The 17,654-nt window shown below is 42.0% G+C and overlaps 8 protein-coding genes across 10 annotated transcripts; 5 read left to right on the top strand and 3 right to left on the bottom strand.

Annotated features, from left to right (window-relative positions):
• Nucleotides 1–78: 78 nt before the first annotated feature.
• Nucleotides 79–2,501, bottom strand: LOC132202251 (N6-adenosine-methyltransferase subunit METTL3). Its single transcript, XM_059629046.1, has 9 exons — nucleotides 2,371–2,501; nucleotides 2,173–2,301; nucleotides 1,819–2,062; nucleotides 1,558–1,762; nucleotides 1,375–1,501; nucleotides 1,145–1,316; nucleotides 792–1,091; nucleotides 408–734; nucleotides 79–343 (listed from the first exon to the last, which is right to left on the bottom strand). Exons 2-9 carry the CDS (start codon nucleotides 2,288–2,290, stop codon nucleotides 229–231), a joined length of 1,608 nt encoding a protein of 535 aa, XP_059485029.1. The 5' UTR covers nucleotides 2,291–2,301; nucleotides 2,371–2,501; the 3' UTR covers nucleotides 79–228.
• Nucleotides 2,502–2,547: 46 nt separating this feature from the next.
• On the top strand, nucleotides 2,548–5,276 carry LOC132202255 (small ribosomal subunit protein uS10). Its single transcript, XM_059629052.1, has 4 exons — nucleotides 2,548–2,689; nucleotides 2,903–3,011; nucleotides 4,649–4,848; nucleotides 5,143–5,276. Exons 1-4 carry the CDS (start codon nucleotides 2,687–2,689, stop codon nucleotides 5,197–5,199), a joined length of 369 nt encoding a protein of 122 aa, XP_059485035.1. The 5' UTR covers nucleotides 2,548–2,686; the 3' UTR covers nucleotides 5,200–5,276.
• On the top strand, nucleotides 2,656–4,552 carry LOC132202252 (transcription initiation factor TFIID subunit 8). Its single transcript, XM_059629048.1, has 3 exons — nucleotides 2,656–2,689; nucleotides 2,903–3,011; nucleotides 3,453–4,552. The coding sequence occupies exon 3, from the start codon at nucleotides 3,499–3,501 to the stop codon at nucleotides 4,366–4,368; it is 870 nt and encodes a 289-aa protein (XP_059485031.1). The 5' UTR covers nucleotides 2,656–2,689; nucleotides 2,903–3,011; nucleotides 3,453–3,498; the 3' UTR covers nucleotides 4,369–4,552.
• Nucleotides 5,084–6,433, bottom strand: LOC132202253 (PSME3-interacting protein). Of its 2 annotated transcripts, none has more exons than XM_059629049.1 (5): nucleotides 6,207–6,433; nucleotides 6,030–6,128; nucleotides 5,617–5,949; nucleotides 5,438–5,558; nucleotides 5,084–5,202 (listed from the first exon to the last, which is right to left on the bottom strand). In XM_059629049.1, exons 1-5 carry the CDS (start codon nucleotides 6,301–6,303, stop codon nucleotides 5,196–5,198), a joined length of 657 nt encoding a protein of 218 aa, XP_059485032.1. In that variant the 5' UTR covers nucleotides 6,304–6,433; the 3' UTR covers nucleotides 5,084–5,195. The 2 variants fall into 2 exon arrangements, with proteins under 2 accessions (XP_059485032.1, XP_059485033.1); XM_059629050.1 differs by having other exon boundaries at nucleotides 5,456–5,558.
• Nucleotides 6,434–6,508: 75 nt separating this feature from the next.
• LOC132202254 (NADH dehydrogenase [ubiquinone] 1 alpha subcomplex subunit 8) lies at nucleotides 6,509–7,402 on the top strand. Its single transcript, XM_059629051.1, has 3 exons — nucleotides 6,509–6,788; nucleotides 6,851–7,026; nucleotides 7,082–7,402. The coding sequence occupies exons 1-3, from the start codon at nucleotides 6,660–6,662 to the stop codon at nucleotides 7,299–7,301; spliced, it is 525 nt and encodes a 174-aa protein (XP_059485034.1). The 5' UTR covers nucleotides 6,509–6,659; the 3' UTR covers nucleotides 7,302–7,402.
• Nucleotides 7,403–7,694: 292 nt separating this feature from the next.
• On the top strand, nucleotides 7,695–12,244 carry LOC132202868 (zinc finger protein 335-like). 2 transcript variants are annotated; one of them, XM_059630145.1, is made up of 8 exons: nucleotides 7,695–8,154; nucleotides 8,206–8,760; nucleotides 8,819–9,331; nucleotides 9,392–10,234; nucleotides 10,320–10,964; nucleotides 11,024–11,290; nucleotides 11,346–11,522; nucleotides 11,578–12,244. In XM_059630145.1, exons 1-8 carry the CDS (start codon nucleotides 7,987–7,989, stop codon nucleotides 11,719–11,721), a joined length of 3,312 nt encoding a protein of 1,103 aa, XP_059486128.1. In that variant the 5' UTR covers nucleotides 7,695–7,986; the 3' UTR covers nucleotides 11,722–12,244. The 2 variants fall into 2 exon arrangements, with proteins under 2 accessions (XP_059486128.1, XP_059486127.1); XM_059630144.1 differs by having other exon boundaries at nucleotides 8,206–8,769.
• A 163-nt stretch (nucleotides 12,245–12,407) lies between these two features.
• LOC132202869 (uncharacterized) lies at nucleotides 12,408–16,333 on the top strand. Its single transcript, XM_059630146.1, has 8 exons — nucleotides 12,408–12,852; nucleotides 12,917–13,227; nucleotides 13,277–13,584; nucleotides 13,645–13,973; nucleotides 14,025–14,532; nucleotides 14,599–15,090; nucleotides 15,141–15,458; nucleotides 15,509–16,333. The coding sequence occupies exons 1-8, from the start codon at nucleotides 12,458–12,460 to the stop codon at nucleotides 16,052–16,054; spliced, it is 3,207 nt and encodes a 1,068-aa protein (XP_059486129.1). The 5' UTR covers nucleotides 12,408–12,457; the 3' UTR covers nucleotides 16,055–16,333.
• LOC132202633 (methyl-CpG-binding domain protein 4-like) lies at nucleotides 16,139–17,424 on the bottom strand. The gene is made up of 3 exons (XM_059629650.1): nucleotides 17,393–17,424; nucleotides 16,861–17,136; nucleotides 16,139–16,795 (listed from the first exon to the last, which is right to left on the bottom strand). Exons 1-3 carry the CDS (start codon nucleotides 17,422–17,424, stop codon nucleotides 16,366–16,368), a joined length of 738 nt encoding a protein of 245 aa, XP_059485633.1. The 3' UTR covers nucleotides 16,139–16,365.
• Between the last annotated feature and the right edge of the window lie 230 nt (nucleotides 17,425–17,654).

Below are 17,654 nucleotides of genomic sequence, written 5' to 3'. Positions count from 1 at the left end.
CACAGACTTAACAGCAATAATTAGTCTGTAAATCGCTGTAAATATAGGTTATGTCAATTAAGAAATGGAAAGATGAAGTTAAGTTAGTTTGTGAATTGGTACATTCATTTATTTATATCATAAATATTTACAAGTTGACCAGCAATTTTTAAATCTAAACAAAATAATTAGCTGTTGCGTATTTCATCTAGCTTTGAAAATATTGCCAAATTTCAGTTGATTAACTGCTCACTTAGATTTTTGCGGTCCCATACAATTGCCATCGGGGTATCTTTCGTAGAAGGACTTTTTCAGTGGTGGATCAACAAGCTTGACACCATTCAATTGGTTTCCAAGAGTAATCCTGTTAAAAACAATCATAATTCATTGGACGTATTCGACGTATTGTGAAAAGAATTTTAAAATACCAATTAGGCTGGACGTTGTGAGGCCTCCCAAAGAGCTCTATTTTTCTTGTACCGGGGGAAAGTCTCTCGATGATGCCGTAAATTTCATCGGGCTTATGACTAGTGGCACGCACTTCTGCCACAATGACATCACTGTCCAGACCCCTATTTAAATTTGGAGGATTTCCCTTCATTCCGACAAGGCAGTGCTCTTTCCCATGGTTCAGCCAGTGGCCCGTCCGACCCGTCCTTATTATTCTTTGCAGCTGATTGGTCTTGACCCAGATGATTTCGTCGACTCTCTCATAACCCCATAACTTAAGACAGTCTCTTCCAAGTTCCATTGCTCTGTGATGATTTAAAAATAATGTCCTCCGGGTTTTAAAACTATATTTGTATTTGTACCTGCCAGTGACCCAAAGAAAAATAAGGCCTTCATCCTGAAGGAGTGGAATGCCTAGCTGTCTCATTTCATCGTCGGACATTGTGCCGTAGGGCAGTTCCATGTGAATGTCCCAAGGAGGATCGGCCATGATCACGGCAAACTTCCCTAAAAGGGTGATGTCCAAATATCTCAAGTCGCACTGAATCCACTGTGCAGGAAAGAGTGTAGTTGCAGATTCTCTCACTGGCAACATCGAAATGTCCTCCTGACCAGCATCTTTTTTGCTATTTATCTCCCCGTCAACTTCGTAGTGGACATACCTAAAAATATTGATTTACCGTGGTATCATGAACCTAGTAAAAAGTAACCTTACTTGCAAGTGTCCATATGAAAGCAGGTGTTCAAGAATGAGCAATCCCCCAAGACCTCGTCAGTGTGCTTTTGCAATATTTTTTTGAAGTGCAGCTTCAAACAAGTTTGGTTGCCAGTAACTTTGGCACATTCGGCCTTGGTACCATGTGGGCAGAACTCTTTAACTTGTGCGCCTGTTGGAAAAATATTATTTATACAATTAGAATTACTCTTAAATATTAGCAGACTCACCACCCTGTGACTTAAACTTCTCTGCCATGGAGCGCTCTTTGGCTGTCGATTTGCTGAGTAAATCAAAAATTTCCTCACCGACCTTCTTACTTTCTTGCTCTTTGATAGACGGCATTGACAAAAGCGACTGAAATAGAATAGATGAATTTGCTTTTTAGGAAAAATATCAAGATTTTTTTTTACCATAATGTCATTATCATTGGGAGGCTTTTTGGATCTTTTGTCCTCCTTTTCTTTACTGTCATCTAAAAGTTCCTGGACGGGCTCCACGACATCTTTGATTTTTCTCTTTCTGGACTTGTGCTCATTCGTCATTGCCAAGAGTTTTGCGTGCTCAACGGATACCAGTTGGAAAATCACAGTGTTTTCTTTTTTGGTTTCATTAATGCTGCAACATATTATTTGGTTGAATTTTAAAATTGATTAGACTCCAAATAAAAATACCTGATGAGATTTTGTGCAGCAAACTTTTGCAGCAGATTTGAAATAACCTCAAGTGTAACCTTCTTGGACAAATTTTGGCTAATTGTTTGGGCGATCTGGTCATGGTTCACCGGGAGTTGTATCGCTACATCACTTAAGTAGCTCAAGAGGTTATCCTCAACCACTGAGTCAGTCTTCAAAGCATCATCCACTTCAGAGGAGCTTGTTGCGCATTTTTCAGCTTTTTCTGCCGGCTGCTTTTCATCTGCATACATAATATTGTACATAATTATTAAAATGTCAAAAATTTAGGAGAAAAAAGAATAAATTTGTGATCTTCTCATCTTTATGAAAATAAATAAGATAAATTTTTACCAAATGATATCGATGAATTTAGAATATTCTGCATCTCCTTCTTCCTCTTTTGCAATTTTTCACGGAGATTCATCCTCTTGTTTTTGATGGCTTGAATTTCTTCCCAAGCGTCCGACATCGTGAAATTGTCTGCAATTTAAAATTAAATATTTTCGTTCTACATAAATCCAAAGATTTAACAAGCTATAAACTTCTTACTTCCAGCAACAAGCAAGTCTGAACTCTGAGTCTGTCTGAACCTCTAATATGCGGCGTTTTAAATGGATTCCGCAAATCCGCACTAAAACTTTTTAATGTTTATGTTTTGTTTCTATTTTGTTGGTATAATGCAAAATTGCAATGGCTCATTTTCTTAGGTTGCAGAACTGTTTCGGGCAACATGGCACCGGCGCTTTTCCGCTTCCGCCGCTATTAGCATCAATTTTGGTTACCCGTGGCACACGTGCGCCAGTTTTGCTGCCTGGTTCAGCACTGATCCTACTCGATTATCTCGACCGGGCAAATTTCTAACACCATGGTGAGAATCAGAAATAGCTATCAAAGAATTATATTTGATTTTGGAATTCGATTTCCCTCTCTTTTAGATAAAAAAAACCTTTTTATAATAGAGAGCAACCATGCTTATTTTTTGCCGATTGCGATTAACAAACATGCCCTTAGCGGCTACATTCTCTAATTTTTTTTTAGTTTGTTATTATTTTGCGAGAACGCTCATTTTCTTTGCTTTCAGTCTTACGCGAAGGGAGGTGACTCTGAAAAACCAACTGCGACCGAGACCGCGACCATCCATCGCATCCGCATCACTCTGACCTCTAGGAACGTCAGGAGCCTGGAGAAAGGTATAAATTTTATATTGCAAGTTGTTTAGATTTAATCTACCATTAGCATAGTACGTAAATCATGTATAATTCTTACATAATTCGTATGTATGTACTTAATATTTTTACATATAATAATTGCCAAAATGTCACTTCTTGATATAAATCCATCCATATGTTATGCACATATTTTGCTTTATTAAGTGCCACTGTATTTTTGTATATGGTTGAAAAAAAAATATAAAATAATTTCAATTACTTTCTCAATAATAAGAAATGCCAAGTTTGCCAGTGTTATATTATTATTTGAAGTAAAACACGTATATTCTGAGCTAAAGCTTTCAAAATTAAATGGAATTAATGCACTTTGTGTTTTTGTATATATCTTATGCAGTCACTGAAATTGAATGAAATACCGTTGTTGTGGAGCTCATGCTGACGCTGAGATTTTGCTGTTCGCAGCCTAAACTGCCTCTGCATTAACGTTCGGCAAAGAGAAAGTTCAGCAATGGCTGAGCACAGAATAGTTCTCAGCGTCAGCCTGGGCGCCATTCTCACCGAGGCTGGCTTCGACAGTGTGGAAAAGGTGGCGTTCGAAACACTGCTAGAGATCCTCAGCAGCTTCCTCATCTCCACTGGAAACACCAGTCGTAATTATTGCGAGTTGGCTGGCCGAGTGCAGCCAGTTGCGGGTGACCTGGTGATGACTTTTGCCGACCTCGGCATTGACCTTCGAGGTGTTGAGAAGTATGCTCGTCGACAGCAAAGACTCGTACTTCCTGCCCTGTCTAACGCCGCGCCGCCCAAACCAATAACCATCCTGCAGGCAGGCACCAAACTGCAACATCCGTCTCACATTCCGGACCACTTGCCTGCTTTTCCCGACCCCCATGCGTACATCCGCACCCCCACCCACAAACAGCCAGTGACTGAATACGAGGCGCTGAGAGAAAAAGCAGCCGCTCAAAAGAGGGACATCGAAAGGGCCCTGACCAAGTTTGTGGCCAAGACTGGAGATACGCAGAGTCTCTTCATGACAGACGACGTCAACATCTTCCCATTAGTCGCCTGCAAACCCCAGGCGCAACCCTACTTGGACGCCCTAGTGCCCAAGGATCAGGTGTTCGACGAAGAGGATGAGGAGTTGGAGCCGCAGCCTTCGGTAAAAAGGGTCAAGAGGGAAGATCCCAACGTCAGTAAAACCACAGATAAAGACTCGGACGGAGAAGATTCCACGCCTCCTTCCAGTCCTGGAATGGACCAAGTGGAACAACCAAGAGAGGCTGCCAGGGAGCCGGCAAGAGAAGCTTCGTTCTCTGAGGATCCTATTGACAATCCCTACCTGAGGGCTGTTAAAAAGCCTCACAAACTGATGTGAATTGGAACGTGTTAATCTCATTTAGTGACATTTTCTTTGTTTGTGTGAACCTAAATAATAAACAATGAGTTACGATGTAATTAATTTTCTAGCACCATTATCTTATGTAGTCAGTGGCTATTTTTTTTTATTGTATAAATCTCAATAAAATGGCAAATTTATGCTTAAAAAGATTTACAGTGGATCTTGGCAAAATTTTAATTTTAACAGCTTACTTTGTTTTTCTTTTTCAATAGCTAAATGGCTCAAATATAATTTTTTTTCAAATCCTATTTTATAGTGTGCGCTGATCTGATTGGCGGAGCCAAGAAGCAGCAGCTGCGGATCAAGGGTCCAGTTCGCATGCCAACAAAGACTCTTCGTATCACCACCCGTAAGACTCCTTGTGGTGAAGGTTCAAAGACCTGGGACCGATTCCAGATGAGGATCCACAAGCGCGTGATTGATCTGCACAGCTCTTCGGAGATCGTCAGGCAGATTGTATCCTTTTCATCAAACTATTGATAATTTTATGCTGACAGGAAATTGATAATTTTTGAAAGTTCTTATAAAAAAATTTATTTGATATTTACAGACAAATAATAATCCTAAATCTTCAGATAACGTTCAACTTATTTTTAATCGGGCTGAATTAAGAAGTTTCTGGCCAATTCATATAATTTTATGTTGATTCTTTAAAATGACATTTTTCAAAATAATCAGTACTTGAACCGTCTTAAATGATTCATGCATTCCATTTTCTAACAGGTTAATTTTCTTTAACTCTTCTTGTAGACCTCAATCAGCATTGAACCTGGTGTGGAGGTTGAGGTGACCATCGCCGACTCTTAAGAGCTAAAAAAGGGACCAGCGTGAAAATAAAATCACACGCAATAAATCAAATATCATGCATTTTATTTGCTATGACCATTATTTCAAAAAGTGGTATAAATTAAAAAAAAAAATGGAATTGATGAGTGTGGATAGCAATATTACAGTTGAATTTGAATAGGAGATGCGGCCGGGTTACTTGTCAACTTTAAGCTTGTTATGAGACTTAGTAGATAATTTTCTGCCACAAAGGTCATACCCGTGGCCGCTACTTAACTCTTCATCTGTATTAGAGCTGTGCTCGCTGTCACTGGAATCGTGGTAATTTCCAATCCCAGGAAGGATTCCAATGCAAGTCATCACAGGTGTAGGCAACGTTTCTGTGGATAAAACAAAAATAATTTATGGTAGAAAATAAATTAAATCGAGTAGACTAACCTTCAGTCTCGGAATGCTTTCGCTTTGCTCCAGTCTGAGTTTCGGCCGAGTTGGACATATCACTCGACTTTCTTTTGACGGCTCCAGCTAATAGCTTGTGCTGAGAAAGTTTGGCTGAAGTGGTGCTACTGCTGCCTGTTACAGGTTTTTTGATAACTTCCAAATTGATTCTCGCCTGCAGGCTGTCATCTTGCAGGCTGGACACTGCGTTTCTGTACTCGGCAATGGCTTGCTCCTCCTCCAAATTTTTCCTTTTCTCGGCCTCAATTTTGCCTTTGTCGACTTGATCAAGAAAGTTGATTTCATCGTCATCCAAACCCTTGATCATATTTTCTATGTAAACAATGATATTGGTTATTTATTTAAAATTAAACAATTTATAAAAATGAAAACAAAAAAGGTTGTAAACATACTCAATTTGTGTGCCTCCTCAAATTCCATGTCCTTCTTCATTTTTTGCTCTTGCAATCGTTCAAAGAGACACCTAGGGTCGTAGGCTTCCTCTGGAGCCTCTGCAAATATCATGAGTATTGAGTTGTAACCAAATAATTCCAAATTCCACATTGTTTTTAATTGCACACGATAGTCACCTTTAGGATCATCAGGTTTTCGAACACGTTCCCATTCCTCTTGTCTCTTCTTCTTTTGCTCCTCAACTTCACTTTCAGTTACAAAGCCTGAGCTCATTTTAAAAGTTTGTTTGCAGAAACACAAAAATTCATAAACTAGCAAAAATTGTCAAGTGAAACTTGAGAGGCGACGGCTTGGCAGTTCCTGCACAGCCAAAATATTTTAATGCCTGGATGGGGTGGATTGAAATGCGTAGTAATTTGGACCAATGAGAAGCTCCCATTAAAAATCTGAGCGTTTTCATTGGTCGAAATTTCGTTTCCATCGTGTCCTCCATCTTTAGTCGCTCAGCTGCTATCAACTGCAGTGGGTGCCTGAAATTTTTCATTTTTGTCTGGTTGTCCTGCAAAACGACGATCGACGGGAACAAAAAATATTTCCTGTCGGAGAGGCATTAAAATTGGCAGCAAACCATGGTGGTCACAAACAATTTCTCACTGCCTACGGAGAAGGAGCTCGACGTACAAGAGGTCAACCTGAGCAGCTCCATCCTTCGTGCCGGTGCTTTCCAACTTGGAAAACACTGCGAGAGCCAAAACAATGTGAACATTAATTTCTTGCTTTTGAATTTTGAGCGAAATTTTAATTAAATTATTTATTGCAGGAATTCATTCTCTGCCGCACTGAACTAAAAGACCCAAGAAAGTGCATCGAAGAGGGCAAGGCGGTCACAAGCTGCGCTTTGGATTTTTTTAGGAAAATGAAGAAGGCCTGTCGTGAGGAGTTGGAGCAGTATGCAACCTGCTTGGAAAGATCTAGCTGTGGCATGGACTATCAATAGTAATTTTTTTAATTTATTAACCAACAATAAGATTATTATAAAAAAAAATTATAGCTGCCGTCAAACTCAGGGAGTTTATGACAAGTGTGTTTTGGACAACTTCGGCATCGAGCGGCCCGAGTTTGGCTATTATTGCAAACCAAAGGTGCATGACTCTAAGAGGCCGAAACCAGCTCCTGAACCTCCCAAAATTTACCCTGATTCCACCCCTGGCCTTCCTGAGGATACAGCCCAGCCTCCTGCAAAGTACGGCCACAGGTTCTATATTTGGTAAGGTAAAGAGGAAATCACGTTGTAAATTAATAGTTTGTTAGTGATGTATATTGAGAGAAAGTCGAATAAAGTGACGTTATTTGTTTGTCTAATAACTGATAATTCTGACACCTTTTTTAAGAAAAAATATGCTCATAAAAAAATTATTATTGTGCTCTTATTATAAAAAGAAAATATATCTACAAATAATATCAATGCAACTGATTCTATTATAAACTATTAGAAAATATGTTTGAGAAAAAAACGGGATTTAGAATTTCTGGTAAAAATAAGTATAATTAATCAATATTTATGTTCTATGTTATTCACAATATCACAAAAATTATCCTTTAAGCAAAATATTTAAACTTTTGGCGCCAAAATTTTGTGTCGTCTGAGGAACGCTATGCGCAAGCGAAGCTCTGCCGAACTAGATTGAAAGAGGATCGGGCATCGAGCACTAAAAATCATCAGAAAAACAACCCTCAACCTTAAATTAATTAGACAATTGGAGTAATTCTTTCTCTTACGAAAGACCGCCTCCGTGATGTCGGCAGGCTGTTCAATTTCTGCCAACCTCCCCTAACGAGATTATGCGCAGCCATCCAGTCTCGAGCCTGCCGCACAGCGCATAAACACAGGCAATTTTTATTGTTTGATGGCTACACTGGTGCGTTTTAGCTAAAGCGCAGACCGTAAACTTCACAATGAAGGTGACCAAGGAGTCTCTGGAGGCAAGCCAGAAGGCCATGCGCCGTCACAGCAACGTTGGGCTGCACAGCGGCTGTGAGGAGGACATCAGTGACGTCCTGGTGTCGCAGGCCGACACGCACTCGGTCACCTCTATGCTTTTTTCAGATGGAATTCTGCGTCAGGTTGATTAAATTTCTTTTTAAAAGGATCACATTCTAATAAATCATTTCCAGGCCCTATTGTCGCAAGACTTGGTGAACTTTTCGACACCTGACGATGAGAAGCCGAAGGGCCCAGACACTGGCCTTGTGATGGTCAAGTCTTCAGGACCTTCCTTGCCGCCTATGTCTGAACTGTCTCGTCCAGTGGCCAACCTTAACCATCTGGAGCCACCGACAGGGCCCATCGACCCAGAGGTGTTGTTGGACGAGCTTCATGACGAGTTCAGCGATGGATACAAACTGGCTTCCCCTGTGTTGCTTAATGGAACTATGAGCTCTTTGCCACCCATCGACGATGTCCACAAGGCATCTGGTGGCTTATTGACTGATAGAGATCAATTGATTGGCGCATCTACAAGGGATAAGAACATCTTCCAGCCTCCCTCATCACCTTTGCAGGCAGAGAACGACGTTGCTGGATCCCTGCTGTTGTCCAGCTCCCGAGGACCACTTCCAACCATGTCCAGCAGCCAAGTTTCATCTCTTTTGTCAGCACTCAATTCAGACCTGTCTAACCCAGAGCTAGAACTTTCACCACCCAGAAAACTCAACGAATCTTTGGAGAAGGTAAGGCTGGTAAATTATTGTTCATGAGTATTGAATCCATAATATTATTTTTTGTCAGGTTGATCTACTAATAACTCCAGAGAGAGTCTCCACCTTGACCCAGACGGACAGTTTAGATGGAATAGATGGTCTTATTCCTCTGTCGACTCCCGATGATAAATCGCCAATGATGAACATTATGTTTGCACGCTTTAAGGAACCAGATCCCCAAGAGCAACCACAACAAACTGCTCCCCCAAATCTGACACCCCCACCGCCTCCAGCTGCGCCCCCTGTTAAGCAAGAGAAGCCAAAAAAGAAAGCTAAACCCAGGACTAAAAAAGTCGTCCAGCCACCACCGGCTCCTCAAGAAAGTACGACAGCCGAGAGAGTATTTTGTTTCAAGTGCTCTTCATGTCCTTTTCTAAGCATGGACAGAGAGGGTGTGGACAAGCACATTAAAGCAGAGCACTCGTCTAACAAAAGCAGTCAGCAACAGCAGCAACAACAACAATATATGTCTGAACCAATCAACCAAGAACTGAGGTGTCCAGGCTGTCCAAATATTTTCTTTAGTCCAGATTCACTTAAGGTAATGTTATTAGTTTTATTTCTGCAGCATAAAACAATTTTTTTTTCAACAAAATTTCAGGTTCATTTAATTCATGACCATCGAGTAGATGAGAAAGACACCCCAAAAATAATCAACTGTCTTCGAATTGTGACAAGCATACCGATGCAGCAACGATCTGTAGAAGTGCGCACTGTTGAGCGACAGCCAGAACCAGCACCCCTGATTCTCAAAGAATCATATAGTCCTAAACCTGATCTTGAAGAACCCAAAAGACAGCCGTCAAAATCAGTACGAAAAAAGGACGTGTCTAATGTTGAGGTTTACACAGACGACGCTGGAAAAATCAAAGTCAGGCCCATTGGCAGCACTCCCACTCCAGTCGCAATTGATCCAGCTGCTCCAGAGACGTCCAGTGGCTCAGGAGGAGATGCTTGCGAGAGTTCAGACTTAGAGACTGTAGAAGACGAGGATGAAAAGGAGTGTGCTAAGAAGAAGGGCAGACCCAAGGGCTCAAAAAGCATTGGCATCACAGCTTTCAAGAGACAAAATCCATCTCTTCGTCTAGGAGAAAAAGAGCTTGGATATCGCTGCTCAGTATCTGGTTGTGCCACTAGAATGAGGTCTCACGACAAAATCGAGTATCACAGAAAGTGTCACGAAGCCCCAGGCAATGAAGAGGGCGAGTTTGTCTGTCCCGAGTGCCAATCTCACTACAACCAGTGGCGAGTTCTCTCCATGCACTTGTGGAGATCACACAGCATAGACATGGAACTCTACAACTGTGACAAATGTGAATTCAAGACTAATAGTCATAGCATGCTGGTCAATATTCACAAAAGAATTCATGGCGAGGAGAAACCTTTTCTTTGCGACGTCTGTGGGAAAGGATTCAAGACTAACAAACAGCTCCGGAATCACAGGGTAATTTATATTTTTTATCAGTTGTTTTATGCTTATCAATATATAAAACTTTTTGTCAAATAACTAAACCTCTGCATTATTTCAGGTCATTCATACAAATGGCACTCGACCACGTCCAGTCCATGGTGGTGTGTGCGACATCTGCGGTCGAAAGTACACTGACAAACGAATGCTGCGCATGCACAAGGACACTGTGCATGCCAAGCTGCGTCCTTACCTGTGCAACTACTGTGGATACTCAGCTTCATCGCGCTCTACCTTGAAGATGCACATGCGGCAGCACACGGGAGAAAAGCCATTCGCCTGCACTTACTGCGACTACCGAACGTCTGACCATAATTCTCTGCGCCGTCATCTGATGCGCCACTCTGGTCAGACCAAGTATCAATGCCCGCACTGCAACTACGCTTGCATTCAGTCCAGCACCTACAAAGTCCACTTGAAAACAAAACATCCTGGCTTGGATGAAGGACTGCTCTTTTCCTGCCCATACTGTTCCTTCCGGACTATTAAAAAAGAGAACTACGACACCCACGTTGTTGCTCACGAACAGTCTAAAGATGGCACCATACCTGAGGTGGAGATGTTTGACAAAAAGAAGAAAACTCCACAGTCGCAAGCTGTTTGTAACTCGAAACTTCCTAGTTCGGCCGAATTGGCAAAAGCTGTTCTCAACGATTGCAAACTGAAAGCTACCAAAAAGACTGACGAGACCAAAAATTCTCAAGCAGTAAGTTTTCTCCCGTTTTTGTCTATTTAAATAACTTGACAATGAAAAATTATTTGCAGAAATCCGAGCCTAAGAAGAAAAGGATGCCCCAGAAGAGACCCGCTGTGCCAATTGAGTCTGCAACAACACCAGTGGTTGCGAATTGCAAAGCATTTATTATGAATGGCAACGCAAAAGGGGCTGCAAAAACTGCGACGACTACACGGCCTGCAGTGAAACTGCCAATGACTTGCCTACCGCAGACTCCTGCCCCGTCATTGCCACAAGTGTGCTCCAATAATTTTCTTGCGTCGCTCGACAACTATTCTTCTGTTAACAGCCAAAATGTAAGGATTAAAAATTTTATGAAATAAATTTAAATTAACTACAACAAAATTGCAGTGCTTTGGAGTCGAGGATAGAAGATATCCTCTTTTGTCATCCCAGCTGAGATTAACAAATGACTCGATAAACACATCAAGCCCACTCATAACGCTCCTCGATGGAAGGCAGTTCCTTCAGGTTGCATCAGCTGGTGAAATAATGATGCCTGTGATTTTAGCCCCTCAAGGACTTCAGGTTGGCATATAATTTTTTTATTTTAAAATGTATATTATTAAATTTATTTCTTCAGCTGACTTTATGTGGATCCGAACCAGAACAAATTACTGGAGACCTAATCGAAGGCACTGGCGTAGCTGGTGCCTCTGTTGTGATGAGCAGCGATGTCTCGGAGATCAAGTGCAAAATAGCCGAAGATATGTCGAAAGGCAGCTAAGTGATCACCATTCCAGAGTGTAGAAAAAACTGAACTCTTTCATGTGATAAATTCATAGTGACATTCTAATTGTGCCCTTGCAGGCACTTAATATTTATTGCAACTTGGTATAAAGAAAAAATCGCTCAACTGCAATCTATTATGATTCATTTTTAAAGTTGGCGCAAAAGGTATTGTGGCACAATAAACTGCCCAGAATTAATTATGTCTTTGTCACCATTAGTTGTGTAGCTGTGTTTACCTATAATTTGGATATTTAAATATTTTAGAGCCAGCTTGAAACTTGCAACTCCTCGAATTTGAGTTAATTAACATTTAAAAGTGAATGATTCTCAATGCATTTAAAAATGATTTAATTTAAATGAAGATAATTGTACAGCTCGTAACTTGTTAAAGAGTAATAGTTTAAGTACTTAATTTTCTTTGTCAATAGTGATGTTTAATGAATATATTTAAATAATGTTGAAATGTTGTGTGCATTTTACATAAAAGTGATGCATTAAATAATGAAGTCATGCCTCTACTTTTGTGCTTTAATTCTTAAAAAAAATTTTAAATGATGCCACTCGAAAAGAGTGATAATAAGTAAAATAAGTGCACGCCCGAGATGACTTACAGCTAGGCCACCTAATTTAGTGAAAGGTGTTTTCTGACGTCAGCGACCTGAGGCGTCTGCGCACTTTCATTTGTACCTTGAATTCAGGTTACTCCAGCTGTCGATGCCCTGAATTACAAGATGCCCCTTACAAAGGGCGCATTTTGTCTGCTTTGGGTGAGTGTGTTGTGTTCGACAGGGGCTGTGGAGATCAAGGCACCACTATCTCAGGGTCGCTTGCGTGGCGAAATCAGGTTTAGCCAGCCAAATGCCGGTGGAGACGTAACAGTCCAAGTCGCCCTGCTACTTACCGATGGCGGCTCGGCTCAGAATCTGGACTGGCAGGTCAGGGAGTTTCCTGCGGATTACCGAGAAGTGGATGGAGGCGAACGGTGCTCCAATAGTCGGCTCGGCAAGACTGTCATTGATTTAGGAGAGAGACTGGGCAAACTCAGCCTTCCAGAAAATAGCACAGCGGTATTTGTGATTCCTGGAGGCTACCTGAATTGGACTAAAACTGATGGCATCTGGGGAAGGTTTGATTAATTTAAAAAAGTATTATTTTTTAAATAAATTTATTTCAACCAAAAAATCATTCAGGTCTCTGATTATACGCGGCGACTCCAATGTTGCGTGCGCCACTTTGATGGTCGAAGGTGAGGAGCGTTTGGCCGAGGCTCATTTTCGAGGCGCCCTGGAAGGCTCAGTTTTGTTTCGCTGGTTCGGTGCTGAAAACGGCGTCGACGCGGTCATTCTGAGCAAGCTCCGCAGAGCCCAAGACAACAGCACTGTGACTCGAAAGCACAATTGGAAAATCTATGTAACTGACAGTGTTGAGAGCGAAGCAGACAAGTCGCGGGACAACTGCAACTCCCTACAGCTGGTTTTCGACCCTGACAATAAGGGAGAAGGTACTTTTCAAACAAAATTTTAACCTTCTGATTTCAATTTTTTTTAAAGGACACAGAGCTGGAGATTTGGATAGTCGGCTTGGTCAGCTGAAAACAGGAGGGTCGCACCTCTTGCGTGACGGTTCTTTGCCAGAGCTGCACGAGTCTGCGGCAAATTCTCCCAGGAGTCTTTATGTGGTTGTATTTCACTGGCACCACACGGACAGTATAATGGCCTGCGCCAGAGTGCATAGAATGGTTACCAAAAAGGCGCTGACCATCCTTCAAGGCGGAGGTCTTAAATTTAAATTAAAACTAGAACAACGCTCGCCTTACGATTTGACGTTTTTGACGGCTGAAGAAATTAATAAACCAATTGTAAGATTATTTACTCAAAAATTATTTTATCCATCTGAGAAAAAAATTATCACCAATCAGGAAGGCTTAGAATACCAAATAAGGGAGCTGCCAGCACAAGGGGGTTCTCCTGATGCCTGCTATTACTCCGGCCCACTGTTTGACCCTTTGCGAGTTGGACAAGAAGAGAGAAAGACTGCAGGCGGCAGCCACAATGAATATGCTGTAGGCAGTCTACATTTAAAGCATGGCCCGCTTGATCGTTTATTTGGAACTTGGGACTCCTTCCTGCCTCTCTACGGGCCTCACAGCGTGATCCATCGATCGCTGTATGTTACTCACGGAGGCTCCGTCGCCTGCGCCACAATTAATGCTGTGACGCCAATGTCCACTGCTCAAGTGTTATTCAGGTAAAGCCAGACTATATAAATTAAAACATAGATATTAATTAGAAGTTACAGGTATCCAGTTGTGGGTCGAATACTATTGCGACAAGAAAAAGAGGCCCCTTGGACAGATACGTCCGTCCTCGTTGAATACCTGGTTTATGCTGACGGCTCTAAAAATGACACAAGTGAAATTCACTGGCGCGTTATGGAAAACCCGACAGGCGGAGACTTTTACAATTGGACGGCTCGATGTCTCAGCGCTGGAGAGCAATTCAACCCAAACTCTTGCGTTGGACCCCAAAGCTGTGCGATTGGAGCCCTGAGCGACCGACACGCGACGCTTTCAGCGTCAGGAGGAAAGGCAAAGATGATAGAAAGAACTCGGCGGCTCTTCACAGACTCAAATCTGCCGTTATCTGGGTCAGACGGTGTAGTTGGGCGCTCGTTGGTGCTTTCGGATGCGTTCGGTCCTAAAGCAAGGGGAGAACGATTGGCTTGCACAACAATAACTTGGCTCCCACGTGTAAAAGCAGTCGTTCAGGACTGGTTCGGAAGCGACGGACAGGAACCATCGGTCAAAGTAAGGAAAATATTCATTAAAACCTTAATAGATGTGATAACGTATGTTGTTTAAAAAAAATTGCAGGGTCGAATAGAAATGATTCAATACACCCCATACGACTTGACAAATGTCGATGTCACCTTGAAAGGCCTGCAGGACGTCAAAGGATATCACGTTCATGTGACGCCTGTAGAAATGCAGCTGGCCTTCCCTTGCGAGGACTCAACCTTGTACGGCCACTGGAATCCTCTTGGGGTGGACCCCAAAAGTAGTCCTGCTCCTGGTCATGGCACTCCCGAGCAGTACGAAATGGGCGATTTGAGTGGAAAGTGGGGCACCTTTGCTGGACTCACTCACGCCTCTCTTGTCTACAACGATTCTCAACTGGACCTGATTGGGCCCCAGAGCATAATAGGTCGATCGGTGGTGATTCACAGGGCCGAAGACAACGCTCGATGGGCCTGTGGAACAATCGAACGTGGTTATGCCGCTTCGGAGGCGCGAGAGCTGCGTGCAATCGCCTCTTTCCACCATCCTTACGGTTATGCCTATGGATACATCAGATTTACTCAATTGGTAGGATAATTATTTTTCTAACAAAACCAAAATTAAAAAAAAAATCTCAGGTTTACGGTCCAGGTTCATACGGCGAGACAAATATTGAGGTTAAAATTAGGCACCCAGGCATCAACGATAGAAATTTGACCAGAGGTCACAATTGGGCTGTATTTGTAAACCCAGTGGGCCAGGACGCCGCAGTGAAGTCTACGGGCACAAGATGTGTGGCAGGAGGATATGTGTGGAACCCATATTTCATCCAGTTGGCAGACCCTTTCAACGACGAACTCTACAGAGATCAATGTGGGCCTGACAACCCATTACGGTGCTACGTCGGTGACGTTGGAAGGAGACTCGGCCCCATCAACCTTGGAGATAAAAGACAAGTGAGAATAAAATAAGATTCTAGGAAAATTGAATTCATTAATGTAAAAAGGTTTTCTCCGACATGAATCTGCCCTTGGAAGGCCCACACTCGGCTGTGGGGCGATCTTTGGTCATTTACTCCCCAGACGGGGGCAACGAACGATTTGCCTGCGCCAACATCGAGCCCGACCATGACATAATAAAATACGCAAATCTTCGGCGTCCCCCTCGGTTTGAGGTGTCACAGTTCTTGGAAAGGGTGCGAGCAGTACTTGGCATTCCGGAGTGGATGCTGACCGTGGACAACAGGAAGACGCGCTCTTTGCATGGAAATACTTGCATTCAGCTGCTGCTGCATTTCCGGGGTCCCCAAGCTAATAAATTAGAACAAGATTTCAGCCGGCTGCTCAACGTCGGCTCTCAAAAGGAGACGAGTTTGTTCATCCCCGGCTTCTACCCCGATGCAAAGAGACCAACCACTTTGTCATACAAACAGTGTGGGGTGGTGGACACCAACAAAAAGAAAAGTAGCTACTTTAGTATAAGTAAAGCAGAAAAAAAATCTGTTAATCTGATAACAGTGGCTGTCATGTTACTGATGGTGAAATATTTTTAGATCTGTGATTACTATAAACACCAAAAATGACTGATGTTGTTAAAATAAAGGGATGTTTTAGGATTTTAAGTCAATAATCTGATATTTCAGCAAAGTGCAAGAATTTATATTAATCTAAATCACGTTTTATATAACATCTGTGCCAAAGCTTTGAATTCCATGACAAAATGATAAATATCAAAAATCCTACGAGGATCACAGTGTGAAATTATTTTCCAAAAACATTCAAAACTTTAAACTTAATGTCCTGACCAAAATAAAATTAGTAATTTATGAAAATTTTACATAAAAGCATATTAAATTTGAATAATTCAAACACCTAACCTTTCAGCATTCTCCTTGAGCCAATTGTGGTAATAATTCAGCATGTAATCGTCTGGCTGCACGTCTCGCCATTCGTTTCTGCAGAAGATCCTGAAGGAATCATTGCCATACTTGTTGATGCCGTGCAACTCGATTGGGTAAACCCACGCCTTGTGCCTGTAATCGTGGGAGAAGCGAATGATTTGGCCTGCACGCCGATTGAAGAGACCAAGTGGTCTGAGGAACTCGGCCATCTCCTTTTTGTCAGCCTCGTAAGCACTCTCAGGGTCAGGCCACCTTTCGAAGAACTGCCAAACCATGGGACAGGCCACTGAGCCACGAGTTTTGTTGAGAAAAATTGTGGCGATCAAAAGTTTCCAAGGGTCGTGATAGAGTTTTTCTTGAATCAAGTCGTATGGGGATCTGGGAGGCACCCACCTGTATTGTCAGAATACAAAGTTTAATCTGCAATGATATTTTATTTTAATCTTTAATATTTTAACCTTGAAGATTTGATGATGTCGAGTGCCGACTTGGGCTTGCTTGGTCCCGAGGCTTGATTCTTGAAGTATCTGCTGGTTTTCAGTCTTTTGAGCTTCTCTTGAGAGCACTCATGGCCTGGTGTTTGATTTCCTCGGCCATCTGACGCAGCTCCTGCTCCCTCGTCTGCAGCTCTTCCACTTCGACTTTCAGTCGAGTCTGCAGTTGCTCGATCTGACGGCTCGTCTCCACAAATTTCGTCACTTCGCTCCAGTTTTTCAGCAGCTCTTGTTTCCGGTCTGCATCAAATCCGTCGGAACTCCCTGTTAGAAAATTTTAAAAATCATCATGAAAATAATTTGGTTTGAGGGTTTTTGTGTTGAACAATTTTATAAAAAAAATTTGTATGCATAGGCTTAATTTTTTTAGCTGCATGATTTATTAATATTGTTCTATTTACCTAGAAGGGGTCTTTCCTGTATTTGGAATGCTGGATCGTCACTCGTTGAATTAGCCAAATCTTCCAAGATCTGCTCACAATTTGGCGGCTTGGGCCTTGGTGGAAAAACTGCCTTCTTCTTCAACATGCTAAAATTGAAAAAGGAATTGCATGATAACAAAATTCCATTTCTCGGAACGAAACTTTTAAAATTTAAACTTATAATTGATACATATATACGTACCTATTCAATGCATCGCCCGAAATGGAAGTTTAAGTCAACGCGACGAAACTGTGGAATTCATCACAAAATGAACACATTGACAACAAAAAAATAAGAAAAATTACAAGGCTTCAAAATTTGTTCGATTTGTTCCA

Source organism: Neocloeon triangulifer, unplaced genomic scaffold, assembly GCF_031216515.1.
Source record: "Neocloeon triangulifer isolate White Clay Creek 2 clone unplaced genomic scaffold, ASM3121651v1 ptg000015l, whole genome shotgun sequence".
Lineage (NCBI taxonomy): Eukaryota > Metazoa > Arthropoda > Insecta > Ephemeroptera > Baetidae > Neocloeon > Neocloeon triangulifer.
The sequence above is the reverse complement of the archived record's forward strand: the minus strand, read 5'-3'. Positions and strand labels throughout refer to the sequence as shown.

Bases quoted from the DNA above. Each gene is read 5' to 3' on its own strand.
- LOC132202253 (XM_059629049.1), bottom strand. From the start codon at position 6,303: ATGAGCTCAGGCTTTGTAACTGAAAGTGAAGTTGAGGAGCAAAAGAAG. The intron at 5,950-6,029 runs GTATGTTTACAA...TTGTTTACATAG, and splicing joins TGAGGAGGCACACAAATTGA to AAAATATGATCAAGGGTTTG. The intron at 5,559-5,616 runs GTTAGTCTACTC...TTTTATCCACAG, and splicing joins AAAGCATTCCGAGACTGAAG to AAACGTTGCCTACACCTGTG.
- LOC132202255 (XM_059629052.1), top strand. The intron at 3,012-4,648 runs GTATAAATTTTA...CCTATTTTATAG, and splicing joins CGTCAGGAGCCTGGAGAAAG to TGTGCGCTGATCTGATTGGC. The intron at 4,849-5,142 runs GTATCCTTTTCA...CTCTTCTTGTAG, and splicing joins CGGAGATCGTCAGGCAGATT to ACCTCAATCAGCATTGAACC.
- LOC132202251 (XM_059629046.1), bottom strand. From the start codon at position 2,290: ATGTCGGACGCTTGGGAAGAAATTCAAGCCATCAAAAACAAGAGGATG. The intron at 1,763-1,818 runs GTATTTTTATTT...AATATGTTGCAG, and splicing joins GCTGCACAAAATCTCATCAG to CATTAATGAAACCAAAAAAG. The intron at 735-791 runs GTACAAATACAA...AAATCATCACAG, and splicing joins TTTCTTTGGGTCACTGGCAG to AGCAATGGAACTTGGAAGAG.
- LOC132202869 (XM_059630146.1), top strand. From the start codon at position 12,458: ATGCCCCTTACAAAGGGCGCATTTTGTCTGCTTTGGGTGAGTGTGTTG. The intron at 13,585-13,644 runs GTAAGATTATTT...ATCACCAATCAG, and splicing joins AAGAAATTAATAAACCAATT to GAAGGCTTAGAATACCAAAT. The intron at 14,533-14,598 runs GTAAGGAAAATA...AAAAAATTGCAG, and splicing joins GACAGGAACCATCGGTCAAA to GGTCGAATAGAAATGATTCA.
- LOC132202252 (XM_059629048.1), top strand. From the start codon at position 3,499: ATGGCTGAGCACAGAATAGTTCTCAGCGTCAGCCTGGGCGCCATTCTC.
- LOC132202868 (XM_059630144.1), top strand. From the start codon at position 7,987: ATGAAGGTGACCAAGGAGTCTCTGGAGGCAAGCCAGAAGGCCATGCGC. The intron at 8,155-8,205 runs GTTGATTAAATT...AATCATTTCCAG, and splicing joins CAGATGGAATTCTGCGTCAG to GCCCTATTGTCGCAAGACTT. The intron at 10,235-10,319 runs GTAATTTATATT...GCATTATTTCAG, and splicing joins AACAGCTCCGGAATCACAGG to GTCATTCATACAAATGGCAC.
- LOC132202254 (XM_059629051.1), top strand. From the start codon at position 6,660: ATGGTGGTCACAAACAATTTCTCACTGCCTACGGAGAAGGAGCTCGAC. The intron at 6,789-6,850 runs GTGAACATTAAT...TATTTATTGCAG, and splicing joins ACTGCGAGAGCCAAAACAAT to GAATTCATTCTCTGCCGCAC. The intron at 7,027-7,081 runs GTAATTTTTTTA...AAAAAATTATAG, and splicing joins TGTGGCATGGACTATCAATA to CTGCCGTCAAACTCAGGGAG.
- LOC132202633 (XM_059629650.1), bottom strand. From the start codon at position 17,424: ATGTTGAAGAAGAAGGCAGTTTTTCCACCAAG. The intron at 17,137-17,392 runs GCCCAAGCCGCC...GATTTGATGCAG, and splicing joins AAGGCAGTTTTTCCACCAAG to ACCGGAAACAAGAGCTGCTG. The intron at 16,796-16,860 runs GTTAAAATATTA...CTGACAATACAG, and splicing joins GACATCATCAAATCTTCAAG to GTGGGTGCCTCCCAGATCCC.